Below are 15,406 nucleotides of genomic sequence, written 5' to 3'. Positions count from 1 at the left end.
GGATTGGAAGTACATAGCCACATTCCTTCTCGGTTATGCCGAAAGTAAATTCTTTCTTACTGAATGTACGACATCCATTCAGATAATAACAAAAAGTTGTTTCCTGTTTTATTTTCTCCAAATTTCTGTAAGAAGACAGACAGGTCTCTGTCATTTTACCGAGAACGGCCGTAAAGCAAAAACTGCGTGCGTTCTACACATAGATTTCAATCACGGCAACTTTCATGCGCATGAAATTGTTTGTAAAACTGACACACAAAAACTTGTTAGTCAACGCAAAAATCATGCCATGCTATTAGTTCGGTTAATGTAATTCTTTCCAAATCTGTTCTTACCTTTCTTTGTCAACTGACTGCAGAATGTGACACGATATGTACATATTTATTGAGAGTGACTCATATCGTAAAGTGATGCATCTCTTCGAGGAGCGAAAAATACATGTATTCTTCGTTTCGGTGAATACTGTTCGTCCTGACCTGTAGTGGTGGTGAGATGCAGTAAAGGCTACTTTTTGTATAAAATGTCTACGAGTTAAATTATCTCGACTGTCATTCCTCGTATTTGCGCCATATCTAAAGACCTCTATGTCCATGGGACTGGCGTGTCATAATGGACACTGTCGATGGTGCTATCAAGCTAGTAAGAATGGCACGCAACGAATACTTTACTGTTTCAGCCAGCAAACCTCCTTTGGTCTGGCTCTGGCTGTGGTCCCCCCTACCGTACTGATTTAGTCCTAACTGGTACTTTAAGCATACAGACAAACAATAATACTTTTTTTACAAACCCGTCCCCTTGAATAAGATATGTTGTTTTGGTCTTAAAGCATAAGATTTGTGTAGTGCACCTCTCCATTTATGTCCATTGCCAGCTATGTTTTTCATTTCGTCTTAACTACTTCATCCCGCAGCATGAACCTTATAGACTCGGATATTAGCAAATAACAGAACGGGTTATTAAGTATGCCCTTTTCTTACGTTTTCGTAAAAATGACTTAAAAATCCTTTTCTATTTACTATTCTTCCATCACAGAGCTAATAAGCTCATTAACGCTTTGACGAAGCTTTTATGTCTCAGGTCTGCTTCTTTATGTTTGATATAATCCTTTGTCTGTTTACCCACCAATGAAGTGACTCTTAGCGGTGGAAAGAGCGAGGTGGTGCATTGGTTAAAACTCTGATGCCGGAGGAGCGAGTTTCACATCCCCGCAAGGCCATCGTATTTCTCGTTTTCCGTGTTTTAGCTTTACTTCGTCATCCAACTGTGCTAGTGATCCGTCTCTAACGAACATGTTTTTCGCATAAGTCTTTCTGGATCATACAACGAGTAGTTCTTTTTTCGCTTCTCCGTCATGACCTTTCGTTATGAACAATTTCATGGCAATAAGAACTCTCATCTGAACCAGGCATTTATAGGACATCGCATACCAACAACTCTGTAAGCGATATTGTGTGAAAAAGTTTAATTATTTCTCTCCCTGTACAGAACAGACACCGGAAACCCCCAGGAAGGCAGTTATGTGGCCTCGGAAGGTTCGAAATCAGTTCTGACCAACCTGAATTACGTTTTTAGTGGTCATCCTAAATTACTTGAAACGAAGGTCAGGAAAATTCCTACAAGAAGCTACGGTTCATACCTAGCCCATCCGCGAGGCTAAGCTCTAACCATTGTTCGTAGATCATACAGAAGAAGTGGAGGCCAAGGTGTTCTGCCAGATTGACGATTCCATAGAATCGTCAACTCGACTGAACACGCGGAAATATTTCTATGGGTCATGAATTAAAGTATGTGTGTGTGGGTGGGCTGAGGGGTTGACGAAGTGGTATCAGGATTTTATAAGCAGTCCTGTGCTTGAGTACGACTTGAATGGCACGAGCGGTTTACGTCACAGCGCAGGAAATCTCGACCTATGCTTGACTTTCCCACTGCTCCGTGATCTAGCGGCTTCGCACCATCTCCACAATATGTCTTAGGGTATGTATTTTAGGAGATGTTCTATGGTATGTTCTATGTATTTTAATAATAAAATAACTGTGAAACACGGATTGCATTGTTTTCTATGGTGCAGTTCATATGTAAAAACTCCAAACTAAGCGAAACTCCAACCGAACAGGTCTCTGGAGACCCAACGGTACTGACCGTTGCCTTAAGGTATCACTGGATGCGGTTATGAAGGGGGCTGAGATCATCACATCCCTCTCCCAGCCATTGTCAGTCTCGCGATCGGACGCTACTCCTCAATTACTTAGCTCCTCAATTTGCCTCACGAGGACTGAGTGCATCCCGCTTGTCAGCGGCGCTTGGCAGACCGGACGGTTACCCAGCCAAGGTTTAGCCAAGTCCGACAGCGCTTAATTTCGGTGAGCTGACGGGAACCGGTGTCGCCACTGCGGCAAGGCCGTTGGCCATATGCAAAAACAGCAACTTATAAATAAATAACAAATCGCAATCACGATTCAGTCCAGTTCACGAGCTTTCGCTCGTCCCATTATTTACTGACGTCTATTACTACTAGCGTCACGACGGAGCTCGCCGGTGCAATTTATTCTCACGTTAATAATAGATTATTTTATTTATTAAGCATTTAATTCATAATAAATTTTATTACTTGTCACGTAGGAATGTTACCATCTTGTTTTCAAGCTGATTAAAAGCTGGTAACTTCTTTTTATTTTATCCTACTATGTGATTTGGAATAGAAATGCTCCCTTACTAGAGAGTTGGTAAATCATTATAGTCTCTAATAATCAAATAAACTAGTGTACTGATTTCGGGGTCGTGTGGTCTTTTTTGAGGGAGAACATTTGCCTTTGCTAGTTTTACTTAAAAATACTATACAGGGTGTCCCAGCAGGAATGGTTAATATTTAGGGACATGACGGGAACTATCATTCGAAGCGAAAACAGTCTAGTAAACATGAGCTGTAGAATGCGTACCTTAAGAACAATGAGCACTTCTTCATCTTCGATACTGTCTGACAAATCTCTTCTGATGGAAGCTCTTCGCTTTCCATATTCTGAGAGATGGCAGTATGGACCAAAACAAGAAAAAATGGCTAGTACACATGGGCTTTAAAGTGCAAACCTTAAGCGCTATGAGCACTTGTTCTACTTCACTACTGTGAAACACATCTCTTCTACAGACCTGGTAGACATTTCTACTTCGAACAATCGTTCGTCTCATATCCGTAAATACTGACCTTTCCTAGTGGGACGCTACGTGTATCCATACGTACTATACGTGAATTCGTCTTTTTAATCAAATGAAACTACATGGTTCCAGAGACCCTAAAAATCCCAAACACCTTTGACGTATATATACAGACTGAAGCGACGAATGAGAATCTGTACTGAGGCCAGGCTTCGAACAAGGCTCTCCTGTTAGGCAGATGCGCTAGCCGCTACGCCACTGTGGTACGGTGGCTTTGCACAATGGTACGAACTACCCCAACTCACCTTCACCCTCAATCCAAATTCACATGAATGGGAATTTCAATTGAGAAGGGACGCGTGGTAGGTTAGTCCGTGCTGTTGTCCAAAGGTACAGTGGTAGGGTGGCTTAAGTTGTTAGCACATCTGCCTAGGGAGCAGGAGACCAAGGTCCGAATCCCCTAATTGGTACAACTTTTCATTTTTCTCTTCACTCTGCATACATACATCATAGAATTGTTCAAATACATCAGCAGTATGTGCGGTGTTGGGATATAATTTTGTTTCCGCCTGTGTTTCACGAAACTGTCAAATTTTAAGCAGAGTCGTAACATGTTGTGTGAAGTTCGCGTTTCTTGCTTATCACCTGCACTCGCGGCGGGCGAGTGAAATGACACGTGATTTTTCAAGCAGTGCTCGATGAAGTATCAAGATCTGCGGCGTATCGGGAAATCTCTGGCCTGTTCTAAGTCGCGTATCGTTTGCCCAGCGCTGCTTATAAGATACCACTACGTCACGTACAGCCTTTGTATATTGTTTTCGGACGTGTGAGGCGCGGTGGGAGGGGCACGTGCCTACCATGGCAAAGGTGGTGCTGCCGTCCTCCACGAGCAGGTCAGCGGCCGCCTCGAGCTGCGCGGCGTGCTCCAGCTCAACCTGGCGGCGCTGCTTCTTCATGTTCTCGCGGTGCATGTCCGAGCGGCTCGCGTAGTTGACGAGCGCGAACTCGAGCAACGCGCCGAACACGAAAGTGAGGCACACGCCCGTCCACACGTCGATGGCTTTGGTATAGGACACGGGGGGCAGGGAGGCGTTGATGCCCGACGTCTGGGTGGCCATGGTAAGCAGCGTGGTCACGCCCAGGGACACCCGTGCCGGGATGGCGCTCTGATCGAGCCAGAAGGACACCCACGACACTATCACCAGCATGCAGCACGGGATGTAGATCTGGATCAGGTAGTAGCTGAACTCGCGCTTGAACAGCAGGTCCACCTTCAAGCAGCTGTACTCTCCTGCAACAAGCAAACATACTCACATTCAGAATAGTCGAATACAGTCACTCCGAAATATTGCCCCTGTCGCATATTCTATACGACGACAGGGCTAAAATTTTTAATTTCACAAATCGTATATTTGTTCTGGCAGGGCGAGGTCCCAACAGTGGGATGGACTTTTTGAAACCATCTATACGGTGATGTACGTTAAGACCACAAGTACGACACCTTTGCAGCCCTTCTTCCTTTACGAGTAATCGACGACAAAAAGCTTTAAGAATGTCACATGATGCTCAATGGCTTTAATTAAGTTATCTTTTACGGACTGTTTGTGTGGGGTAACGTCGAGGATAAGTCTCATATGCAGTACATTGTGGGCTCGAAACTCATCAGGTTTTTATATATTTTTATTTTATTTTTAAAGTTTTATCAAAATGGCTTTGATAGTTATTTAATTATTTTTATTTAATTAACTGGTTCAATTTTTTTTTACTTCTGTTCCCTTGTCACAGCATTTTAATCACTGTATGAACGTTTCCATTTGTTCTAATTTTTTGTTTATATCAATTTTTACTCGGAATGTTTGTGAATGCGAATCTAATTATATTTATTTATCTATTACAATGTTTAAACACTTGAAAATGCAGATCTGTTGTTTGAAAAAAACAAAAGACGAAATAATCTATATCGACCGCGGAATGGTGTTAAAATGTATTTTTCGTTACGATAAGTACTTTTTTTTTTTTGTAATCGTCATACAAGCGTTCAAAACATAAATTCCTATTCCACTGTAGAAAAAAACAAAGCAGATGAAGATTTATAACGAATGCAATAACATGACAGAAAATATAGGAGAATAAAAACGAAAGGAAAGGTATCGGAATTAATATATAAAATTAGTTAAACACATATGACCAAAGGTTCCAAGTGAAAAACGAATGATTTTTAACATAAATTAGAGCAAATGAGGAAGTTGATACGATGATTAAAATAATGTGATATAGAAATAGAAACAAAAAATTACATAAAGATCATCTCATTGAATAAAACTAATGAGCATTCATTTCGATAAAAATTAAAAAATTAAAAAAATTGAGTACCTGACGAGATTGGAGCCAACTACATATTGTATTTGAGGGCCTTACCCTATCCATTACGCTACTAAACCAGTAGGTATAACATTTTCAAAGTTACAGAGCGTCACGAAAAGTTCTTTATTTATTTATTTTCGTTGCTCGCTAACGAGGCCTAGCAGGGTGAATGGCTGCAAGGTATGATACTTGGGATCTTAACCTATCTTACCGTATAGATGGTTTCAAGAAGTCTATCCCACCGCTTGGGATGTCACCTTGTGAGGGCAGTTAGTGATGTACCTAACATATAAGAGCAAGTCATCACATTGTGCTCTGATGGGTATGAAACTTTAGTGTCGACTATCATACTTTACTTTCTCTCCGCCCCTCCTATTTTCCATCTGTCTCTGTCTGTCTCTCTTCTCCTTCTATGTCTCTATTCGTGTGTGTGTGTGTGTGTGTGTGTGAGAGAGAGAGAGAGAGAGAGAGAGAGAGATTTATCATGTGACAAACGCCATGAGGGTGCTTTTAGGCCATTTCTTTAAAATACTAAACTGATGGTATTGGTAAAACGTATTAATTCGTAGGTTAACATAAATAAGTTTCATCACTGCGGGCCTTTTCCTCTTAATAGAGAAATCCAGTAAGCTGTCTTACTCAGGGACAACTAGCTGTTTAAATAGCAATTGGGAATGCATCCGGGTAATGTCCTTGTCAGGCACCAATATTTCTACAAGCGCAAATGAAACGAGAGATCGCATGCATGGCACCTTAGATCCTTCGTGGTTAGAGTTAAATCAACCGGGAACGAAAAGACTCGCACACACTTTAAACAACAGCTTTCACCATACAACTAAAGACAGTCAACACGGGACGTAAAGCGAAATAATAATTAACGAGTATGTAGTACTAAACCTGTGTCTCTATTGTGCCATCAGGGAGAGATGACTCCAGGCAGAATTTAAGCAAACATGTCTGTCATTATTCATAACAGCACTTGAAATTCATTAATAGCACAGTCCCAGGAAGGGGAGCGCACGCCAGAATCTCTTTGTTGTTATATTCCGTCGGATGACGTGTACCAAGGCAATGTTCAGCAATTGCAGATTTGTTTCGTCTGTTGTAATCGTGTGCGGTGCTTATGGTCTGCTCGCTCTTTTAGCTGCTGTCAGGAACGCTCGGTCATAACGCGGAAAACAGTAATTAACGCATTTTTCATGACTTGACTTCTGGGCGTATGTACGTTTCTGATGGAAGCACCCGATTATTGACCAATACCAACTGTCCTGCGCACAGTAGTTGCGAACTGGCGAGGCGAGTTGACATGGTCGCTATACAAGAGACATATACAGTATAGTTTTAAGTCAAAGCCCTCACATACAGAAGTTGTCTTTGCAGCCTTCTTGACCACCTCTCAAAAACCTGGATAACCACCTATTACAGCGCCGACATGCAGGAAGAAAGTCAGTGAGGTTCAGGAATGGATGTGGAGCCGTGACGACTCCAGCGTCGTAGTTAGCTGTGCTAGGTTCATCAGTTGAGGATCCATGGCGTGAACAGATTTTCGGTTGGGATGAAATGTGAGGAGTTTGATGGCCGGGGCAATACGGTAAACCCATACTAGCGCCCTTCGAAGCACGTACGTAGACTGCAAGCTGTGTGACACTTCGCCTTGTCCTGCTGGTAAATGCCATCGTGCTGAGAAAGAAACAAACTGCGTGCAGGAATGGACATGGTACCCCAAGGATAGGTGCATGCTCGTGTTGATCCATTGGACCTTTCAGAATGACGAGATCAGTCAGGGAATCCCACGAAAACGTTTTGTAGACCTCAATGCTCATTTCTGCGGCATGTACCCTTCCGACCATTGTTGCAGGGTGTTTGGTTTCAGCGTTTCACTCCGAACATGCCAAAAGCCATCTGCCCCATGGAGCATAAAAATTGATTCATCTGAAAAGCCTACCTGTCGCTACTCAGTGGACGTACAGTTGCGGTATTGGCATGAAATTTCCACCCTTCGTCGCCGATGAGCAACTTTCAGATGGGCCCATGAACCAGTGATCTGCTACAGAGGCCCACACGCAGCAACGTTCGCTGAATGGTTGTTGAGGGGACACTGTTGGTCGCCCCTTGACTCAGCTGGGCGGTCAGTTGCTCAACAGCTGCATGACTGTTCGCCCGCAGATGTCTCTGCAGCCGTCGATCACTTCTGTCATCTAAGGCCCGCATTAAACCACAGTTGACACGGCGCGGATTTTAGATAGCGCCATTTTACCATGCTCGGTATACTAAACCACGACGGCACGCGAATACTTTACATACTTAGCCTTTTGGTAAATAGTTTCATCTTTCGCTCGAAAATGAATGATCAAGCCCTTTTTGACATCAGATAAATCGCTTCGTTTCCGTATTACGACAAGGAGTGCACTATTTTCCGCACTCCCCTGCACAGTTTATATACCTTCCACTGATAGTGTTGCCACCTGTCATCTGTGAATGGTTATTCTAAGTTGACGTCAAACATAGGTGGTGGTCACATTAATGTGATTGGATTGTGTATTACAACTACATATTTCCAAACTTCATTTCGTTTCTGGTTTCCGATTGAAGTAACTGCTTTAATACACCTCAAAATACTTCTTCCTCCAGGGTATCATTGGAAAGTTATTCTGTATGGCACCTGTAGCATAGATAATCACAGTGTGTAGTGGTATCCACCTTTCCGTGTTGTGTGGTTTCAGTTACAGTCCATTACAAAGTGTACCTTTCTTATAATATTCCTACTGCAAGGGTCGTCCACATAGTAAGTTCTGTTTCTATATCCATCCACGGCAGCGCAACGATCGCTGTTCAGAGCTTGCACTTACTGTGACTCAAGGAGAAGACATGTACGTTTTTCAGATCGCTGCTGCCGACGTGTGCGTTGTAGTTCTTCTTTATAATTTCAGCTATATTTGAAAATGACGCCGCTGTGAAATCAGATCTGTGATTCGTTTTCTAAGTGCAAAGAAAGTTAAACCAAAGGAAATTCATCGGCAAATCTTCGAGGTTTACGGACAAAATGCTACGAGTGATTCGATGATTAGAAGATGGGTCAGACTGATCAATGAAGGACTGATCAAGTGCACAATGAAGAACGAAGTAGACGCCCGTCTGTGGTTACTGATGAACTGGTTCACACTATTGAAGAGAATATTAAGCAGAACCGTAAGTTTACATTTAGTGTCCTTGCTATTGAAGTCCCTCAAATTTCACGATCAACTATTTCATGGAACTGTTATTGGATAACTGAAATTTCATAAACTTTGCTCACGTTGGGCACCCAAAATTCTTACTGAACAACAATAAAAAACAACGGACGCAGTGCACTTCAGTTTTTGACACGCTACAATGAAGAAGGCGAAGGTTTTCTTTCTCGGATGGTCACGGGGGATTAAACTTGCGTATCGTACGACATCCCTGAAAAAAAAAAATGGCAATCAATGGAATGGAGGCACACTTCATTCCCAACGAAGGTTAGGCCATAGCAAATCTCGACACTTCGAAAAGTCATGTGCACCGTTTTTGGGACAGAAAAGGCTATTTTCTGATTGATTTCTTACCACTTGGCCAAACAATCAATGCACACGGTTACTGCGAGACCATTAAGAAATTGCGCCGCGCAGTACAGAACAAGCGCCGAGGATTACTGCAAAAAGTGTTGTTTTTTCCACGATAATGCCCGACCTCACACGGCGACTGTGACCAAACTACTCGTACGGGAATTTAACTGAGAAGCCTTTGATCGTCCTCCGTACAGCCCGGACCTCGCTCCTAGCGACTTTATTCTCTTCTTACACCTAAAATCTGTCCTTGGTGGTCAACACTCCAACGATGATGACGAGCTGAAAGAACATGTTGCCACATCGTTGAAAACACAGGCGGCAACCTTCTATGAAGAAGGCATACAAAAACTTGTGCCACGCTGTGACAAGTGCCTATAAAATTTCGGAAGCTATGTAGAAAAGTAGATTAACAGTTGTAGATTATTGTACAATAAACATTTTTTCTGCATCTGTACACGTTTGTTTCATATAACCAAACGGAACTTACTTTGTGGACATATCTCGTATTACCGTTTTCGTCCTTCATCCTTTACGAACCGAAACACAATTATTGTAAGTTACGAAAGGTGAAAAGAGTCGTACATGGGATCCAGTAAAGGTGATCCACATGTTTCTGTTGGCATGGGTGTATTCCGTGTCATGAGATGGGACTTTTTTTAAGACCAATATCAAACCAGCTGCAGACAGCCTACGTACCTGTGTTGGTTTTGCTGTTGCAGTAGTCGGTAAGGAACTTCTCTAGCGTGAAGCGCGGCAGGTGCAGGTTCTTGACCACCTGCACCGGGTCGCCGTCTTTCCACAGGAACACCAGGTCATCAGTCGTCCAACCATCTGCAACACCGTAGCACGTATCAGGCCTGCCTCTGAGCAGACACAGTTTTGCCCTTGGAACGTTAGTCAGCAAATTAGTTGAAATTAACTGACACATATGCTAAATTTGACTTAGTAGGTAAAGCAAATTCCTGAAGTCTGTGTAGTTATTGTTTCAAGCTAGTATCCACTTCACTGGAATCATTTGAATTACTAGGATCGTTCTTTGCAACAAAACAAACCTTTGGTTATTAGTTTGCGTTCTGCATTCAAATCAGCGAAGTTGTGCGAACCTTTACGTCAAATAACTGGAGACGAATCCCTTCCCCAGTTGCTACACTAACTATTGCCATTCGTTTGTCTCTTTAATTCAACTGTTTGCCATATCTAGTACAGTTTTCTTAGTATTAAATATTCAATGGGAAACCTGATATGAAATTTAAACTTAAGATGTCATAGTCGCCTAACCCAATGAAGCAGATTCAAAATCACTAAAGCCACTGAAATCATAAAGCACTTCGGCCACACGTCACATAGAGCAGATAGGCGATGTCTCGACCACTTTTACGAACATTCTAGACGATCCGTCATGATTGTTAGTGCGCAGTACACCATCCATCGAGACATACATGTCTGACCATCATCGATACTATGCAGCACGAGGCTACATGTGCTTATTATATCCAGAAAGGTCACTATACGTAAAACTATGGATTTGCGTACAAATTTCTCAAAATAAAAGGTACTACTTTGTTGTATGTTCTTCCCTTGTTCGTGGTCGGAGTTTAGATTTGCAGTTTTGGTGAAATGATGAGAATTGGAACAGCTCATGACAAAGATTTCAATAACGTTATCGCTGCGGCTTTTGATACTGGGCTGCTGCAGAACATGTCCACAAGTTGCGACTGTCAGGTGTGCATACTGCTTCATTCAGCTATGTTTCAAACATTGTACTGAAACCCGACATCTGCACATCGAAGGCGAATAAGACAAGAAAGTAAGACAAAATAACTTCGATTTTGTAAAATATAACTTTTAAGAACTCTAAATATTAACATAGATTATTTCAAGCAGACTTTTAGATTTTTGCCAGAGAACAGTTCATTTATGACTGTTGTGAATCTGCTGGTCCTGATTGTTACACTGGACACATTTACGTATTTCAAAATCATTTTAATTCGGTTTTAGCTATTCGAAGTATTGTACTTTCTCTGTCCATTACAAACCATTCACCGCAGGCAGCAAACAGAAAGAAGAACAAATCCAGACTATGCAGGATTGTCTTCTCCACAAAGGCTGTGGAGGTAAGTCATTCTACTGGCTGTCGGCACGTGTAAAATGGGTGAAACGTAATATTAGGTACAACCATAGGCTAAAGAAATTCTGCAGGTGACATACTGTACAACAATATGCATCCCGCTAACTACCGGAAACTTATTGGTAAAGAAAGTGATCATGCACCTGATCGGCTGGAAGTGGGGCTCAAATAGCATACAGTCCTTTTCAAAAACCAAGCGGGGTGTGCTCTAAACTCTTCTTGGACTAGAATGCTGCCTGTGATACAAAGATTACTTCTCTATGTCGAGGGCGCACCATAAACCGATCCTTAGTGTGTTCATTTAACAATTTACCACAAAAATCTGGAGAAACATTTTCTATTTTCTGGTTGAGGGCTGTTCACCTTCATATTTGTGGCTTGCGTGCTGATACGAAAAATGCGAGAGGCCTCCAAATTTTCCTGAGAAAGCCAATATCGTAACAAGGTGTGTGCTTATCTTCAACAGGTTGATCCTAACTAGCGTAGTATCAAATGTTACTTATTGTGCAGCTCTTGGTAAGTATGAGTATCGTTGTTGTCTAAGCAATAACTTTATTGAATTTTATTTTAGTTCTGGTGGCTATTTTTCTATTTTACTTATTTAATTTATGTACTTGCTACGTCTTTTACTTGTACGAGCATGAGTGCTTTTGCCTACAATACCGCAGGCTCCAAAGAAGCACACCAACAAATGTTTTGATAATTTTATATGCAGTTTAGACTGTATATGAAGCTTATTGTTAACAGTAATATAGGACAGTGATGCAAGCATATTGTTTTCATTTCTTAGTCTGTTGGTCTTACTCTGCGTGTCTGCTGCCAATATCTTTGTGACTGGAAAATATGACGCCACACGAACTACAAAGGTTCCGTAATTTAACCCTCACATGCGAACCAAAAAATTTCAAGATTTTAGTCTTCCGACTATGACCAACGATTAGAAAGGGAACACTATAATCAGGTGATGACGCAGCAAAAGAGTATCGAGCTCAGATGTGCAGTTGTAAATGTGGATGTGATGATGCGGAACTCACAGCTGGCCATCCTCAGCGAGCACACCTGCCTGTCGAGCGGGTACAGCTTCAGGTTCATCGGGCAGGAGAGCGTCAGAGAGATTCTGAAACACAAACATGCGTTGCGTTGCTCATACTGAACAGCCTTGAAACATAGTGCAGAATAAAACTAGTCTATTATCGACTTTCATTTCGCTAAGCAACTACACAAATGAACGTAATAATTTTTGACTATATTATGTATGAGTGTAATGATGAAATTAGCCTTTTCTTCTAAATTGTCGGCTGTGCTCACGTTGTTATCTACAGTCCTCTAATAACATGATCGCACAGAAACTTCGTTGGTAATTTGCTCCATTACGGTCTCTGCTTGCAGCTGAGACAACGTAGCAGCTCCAGTGCAATCGTGAGAATAGTTGGCAGCATTGCGTGTGTTTCTTCAGCGCTTAAGCTGGTGCAACCTGTGAGCGCTCGTTCTATTTCATCCATCCTTTTCCCTGTTATACGGTGGTGACGTCATCCCTTTGATAAATTTTGGCCGGAAAGTGAAATACATACTCAGGTACGATATCTCGGTTACCTCGAGCTACCTGGCGACTTTACAGCACAATGTGTCTACAACAGGGAGCTGCTACGCCTATTTAGTGCGTAGTTAAAATAATTTTAAGTCTGTAGGTGGAATTTTTAGTCTTTTGTATTTAATCAAAATACTTTTGCTAACAATAGCAACAACATGAATTTTTGTTGGTATTTTCCCTCACCCGTAAATACATAGTAATGTACACATGGAAAGACGGCGGAAGCGTAACATGCAAGCACAAAGAGAACTCCTGCTTCTGCTTGAACGGAATACTGTAACGAGGCACATACACTATAATCCAAAAAATTTTCGTGTTAGTTAATTTTTCAGTCGCTCTTCTCACCTGATACTGTAGAGCACCGATCCGTAAGGAAAAATACGTATATAAACGTTGGGCATGATAATGTTATGAAAATGTCCTTCCTTTTCATTAGAGAAAAATAAATCTGGCATCCATACTCTGTTGGCGTCTGTCAGTGTCAGGTACTTTATTTTTCCTGTAATAGAAGAACACACACAAGTGAATTAGCGGTCAAGTTTCTTTACCAAAGATCAACTTGTCATAATGATATAAAATTTTAATTCAAAACTACATGTCATATCGGGTTAAGAAGCTTAGCTCACAATATTGGAGGGAGGAATATTTATGTTTATTTTAACTGAGACGGCTAGCGCACGGTAGCGGTTTTTCAAATATTGAGGGTATGCCACATTCCGTGTCTTCAAGCGCTTTGGGCCTATTAGTATAGCGCAAGTTATGTAGCAGCAACAGGTATAAATAGTTAGTTGATTAGTTACTTGTTCCACTGATTAATCTCATGGTAACCGTTATGATGTGGAACGTGTCAAGCGCATAAGAAATGCACACGTTTCTTTTTTTGTAAGCTTTTTTTTTATTTACCTACCCCACTCCCTTAAATGCCACAAATTGCATACATTATACCCACCTATTTATCTATTCCTATTCAAGAATTCGTCTATGGTATAGAAGGAGTTGTCAGGGAGATACAATTTCAGTTTATTTTTGAAACTATTACTGCTGTCTTGTCATCCGCTTATGTCAACACTCATTCACAGAAATGGCGAAAACTGGTTTGTAGAATCGCTCATTACCGTCCTCAACTCTTCGTAGTTATACTGTACAATTTTCAGCGTGTTCTGTGAAAAACCATAAAACGTCACACTGTTTGGATCAAATTAAAGGACTGGGCATACAAACATGCTGCGACTAACATACTAAGATGAGAGACAGAAATTTGAAAACTTGGAGGGAAACCCAATCAACATGATAAACAAAACTGAAACAATGGTGAACCCCGAGTTGTGTCATTGATGCTGTTTCCATTTTCCTTCTCTGACTTACCTGTACGATAAGTAAAGAAACAGTCGAAATGATTGTAAGAGTGTTTCATCAAATGCTGTTGTGGATACGACTGGAATTAAAGGGAGGTGGAAGGAGAAACTGAATTTCAAAAACTAACCTATAATTCCTAATGAGCGGGGCCCAGAACTTTAATTTGCCTTGAAGGCGTCACATTACATTCAGAATTGTCGAGTTCCCTTTCTCTATAAGACAATGAGGCATTATTTGGTATTCAATTCTGAAGGATGATGCACAATCGTACGGTTTGGTAATATATGGCACTGGCCATCATCTTCCAGTCTACGAAATTCGAGGACGACACCTTTTTCTATTCTTGCGATTCGAATCAACTACCTCGGAATCCAGTTCTGAACCGCTGTTACGCAGTCAGCAGATGAAGTTTGCTTTCCAGACCTGGATTCGAACAGTTGCCTATCAGGGGTAGATCTCTTTTAATAGAGTCGTTCAGAACACTTACGGGCCGACTGACAGCTTAAAAGTGCAATCGCGTAGGTCCTGCGATTCCAAAGTATTCCTGTCAACTCTTCAGCGTTGAAGATACAGGAATATTAACAGCACTTCATCTACAAGGAAGTGTAGCTTCACATATTTTACTGATGCTACGTCAGTCAATACGGAGAGACTACTGGATAAAGCCATGGTATAAAACAAAAGTTTTATTTTCTGATAGGTTGAAATGCGTCGGCATAGTATTGGTTGGACACGCTTCATATGTAGATATATATTAAGCCTGTTTTTACTTTAGACGTACAAACACGAGCTGCGATGTGAAGAAATGACTCACATTTGTATGTTGAAAGCGTGTTTTTCCCCTGTCCTCTTTATCTATGTATTAATTAACCGGTAGTTACTGTACTCGGTTAGCAACCTTTCATACTCGGAATCTTGCTCACTTGCAAAGTATGTAAACTCCGTATCATTGGGAACAGACATTGAGATCGTTGGTCAGGTACGTCAAACAGCTCCAGTCGGAGGGTTTCTAGTTGATCACGTGTTTTGCGAAGCCGTTCGTTGTCGTCGGGAGAAGAAAGCGGCACTCGTTTCGCGGGGATGGTCAAGGCTGAAACGGTCGGGCGAGTCTGACTGGCACTTAGAGTGACCGTTGGGTCATAGGCTGTTGGTACTTAGCGACTGGTCTGATGCGGCCTGTGATTTTCCCACTTCTTCTTTGGTTGACTTGTTTTAATATTGCTGCCCTCT

At 41.7% G+C, this 15,406-nt stretch overlaps 1 protein-coding gene across 9 annotated transcripts in view; it reads right to left on the bottom strand.

The window, feature by feature from the left end:
• Nucleotides 1–15,406, bottom strand: part of LOC126269255 (glutamate-gated chloride channel) — a 659,915-nt gene that overhangs the window by 85,295 nt on the left and 559,214 nt on the right. For all 9 annotated transcript variants that reach the window (XM_049973978.1, XM_049973982.1, XM_049973980.1 and 6 more), the window contains 4 exons: nucleotides 13,166–13,319; nucleotides 12,264–12,346; nucleotides 9,798–9,932; nucleotides 4,008–4,441 (listed from right to left, as the gene is read on the bottom strand). In XM_049973978.1, coding sequence (XP_049829935.1) covers nucleotides 4,008–4,441; nucleotides 9,798–9,932; nucleotides 12,264–12,346; nucleotides 13,166–13,319 — 806 coding nt within the window. The remainder of the gene's footprint in view (nucleotides 1–4,007; nucleotides 4,442–9,797; nucleotides 9,933–12,263; nucleotides 12,347–13,165; nucleotides 13,320–15,406) is intronic.

This window comes from Schistocerca gregaria, chromosome 1 (genome assembly GCF_023897955.1).
Source record: "Schistocerca gregaria isolate iqSchGreg1 chromosome 1, iqSchGreg1.2, whole genome shotgun sequence".
In the NCBI taxonomy this organism is placed as follows: domain Eukaryota; kingdom Metazoa; phylum Arthropoda; class Insecta; order Orthoptera; family Acrididae; genus Schistocerca; species Schistocerca gregaria.
This window is presented reverse-complemented; position numbering and strand designations above follow the sequence as displayed.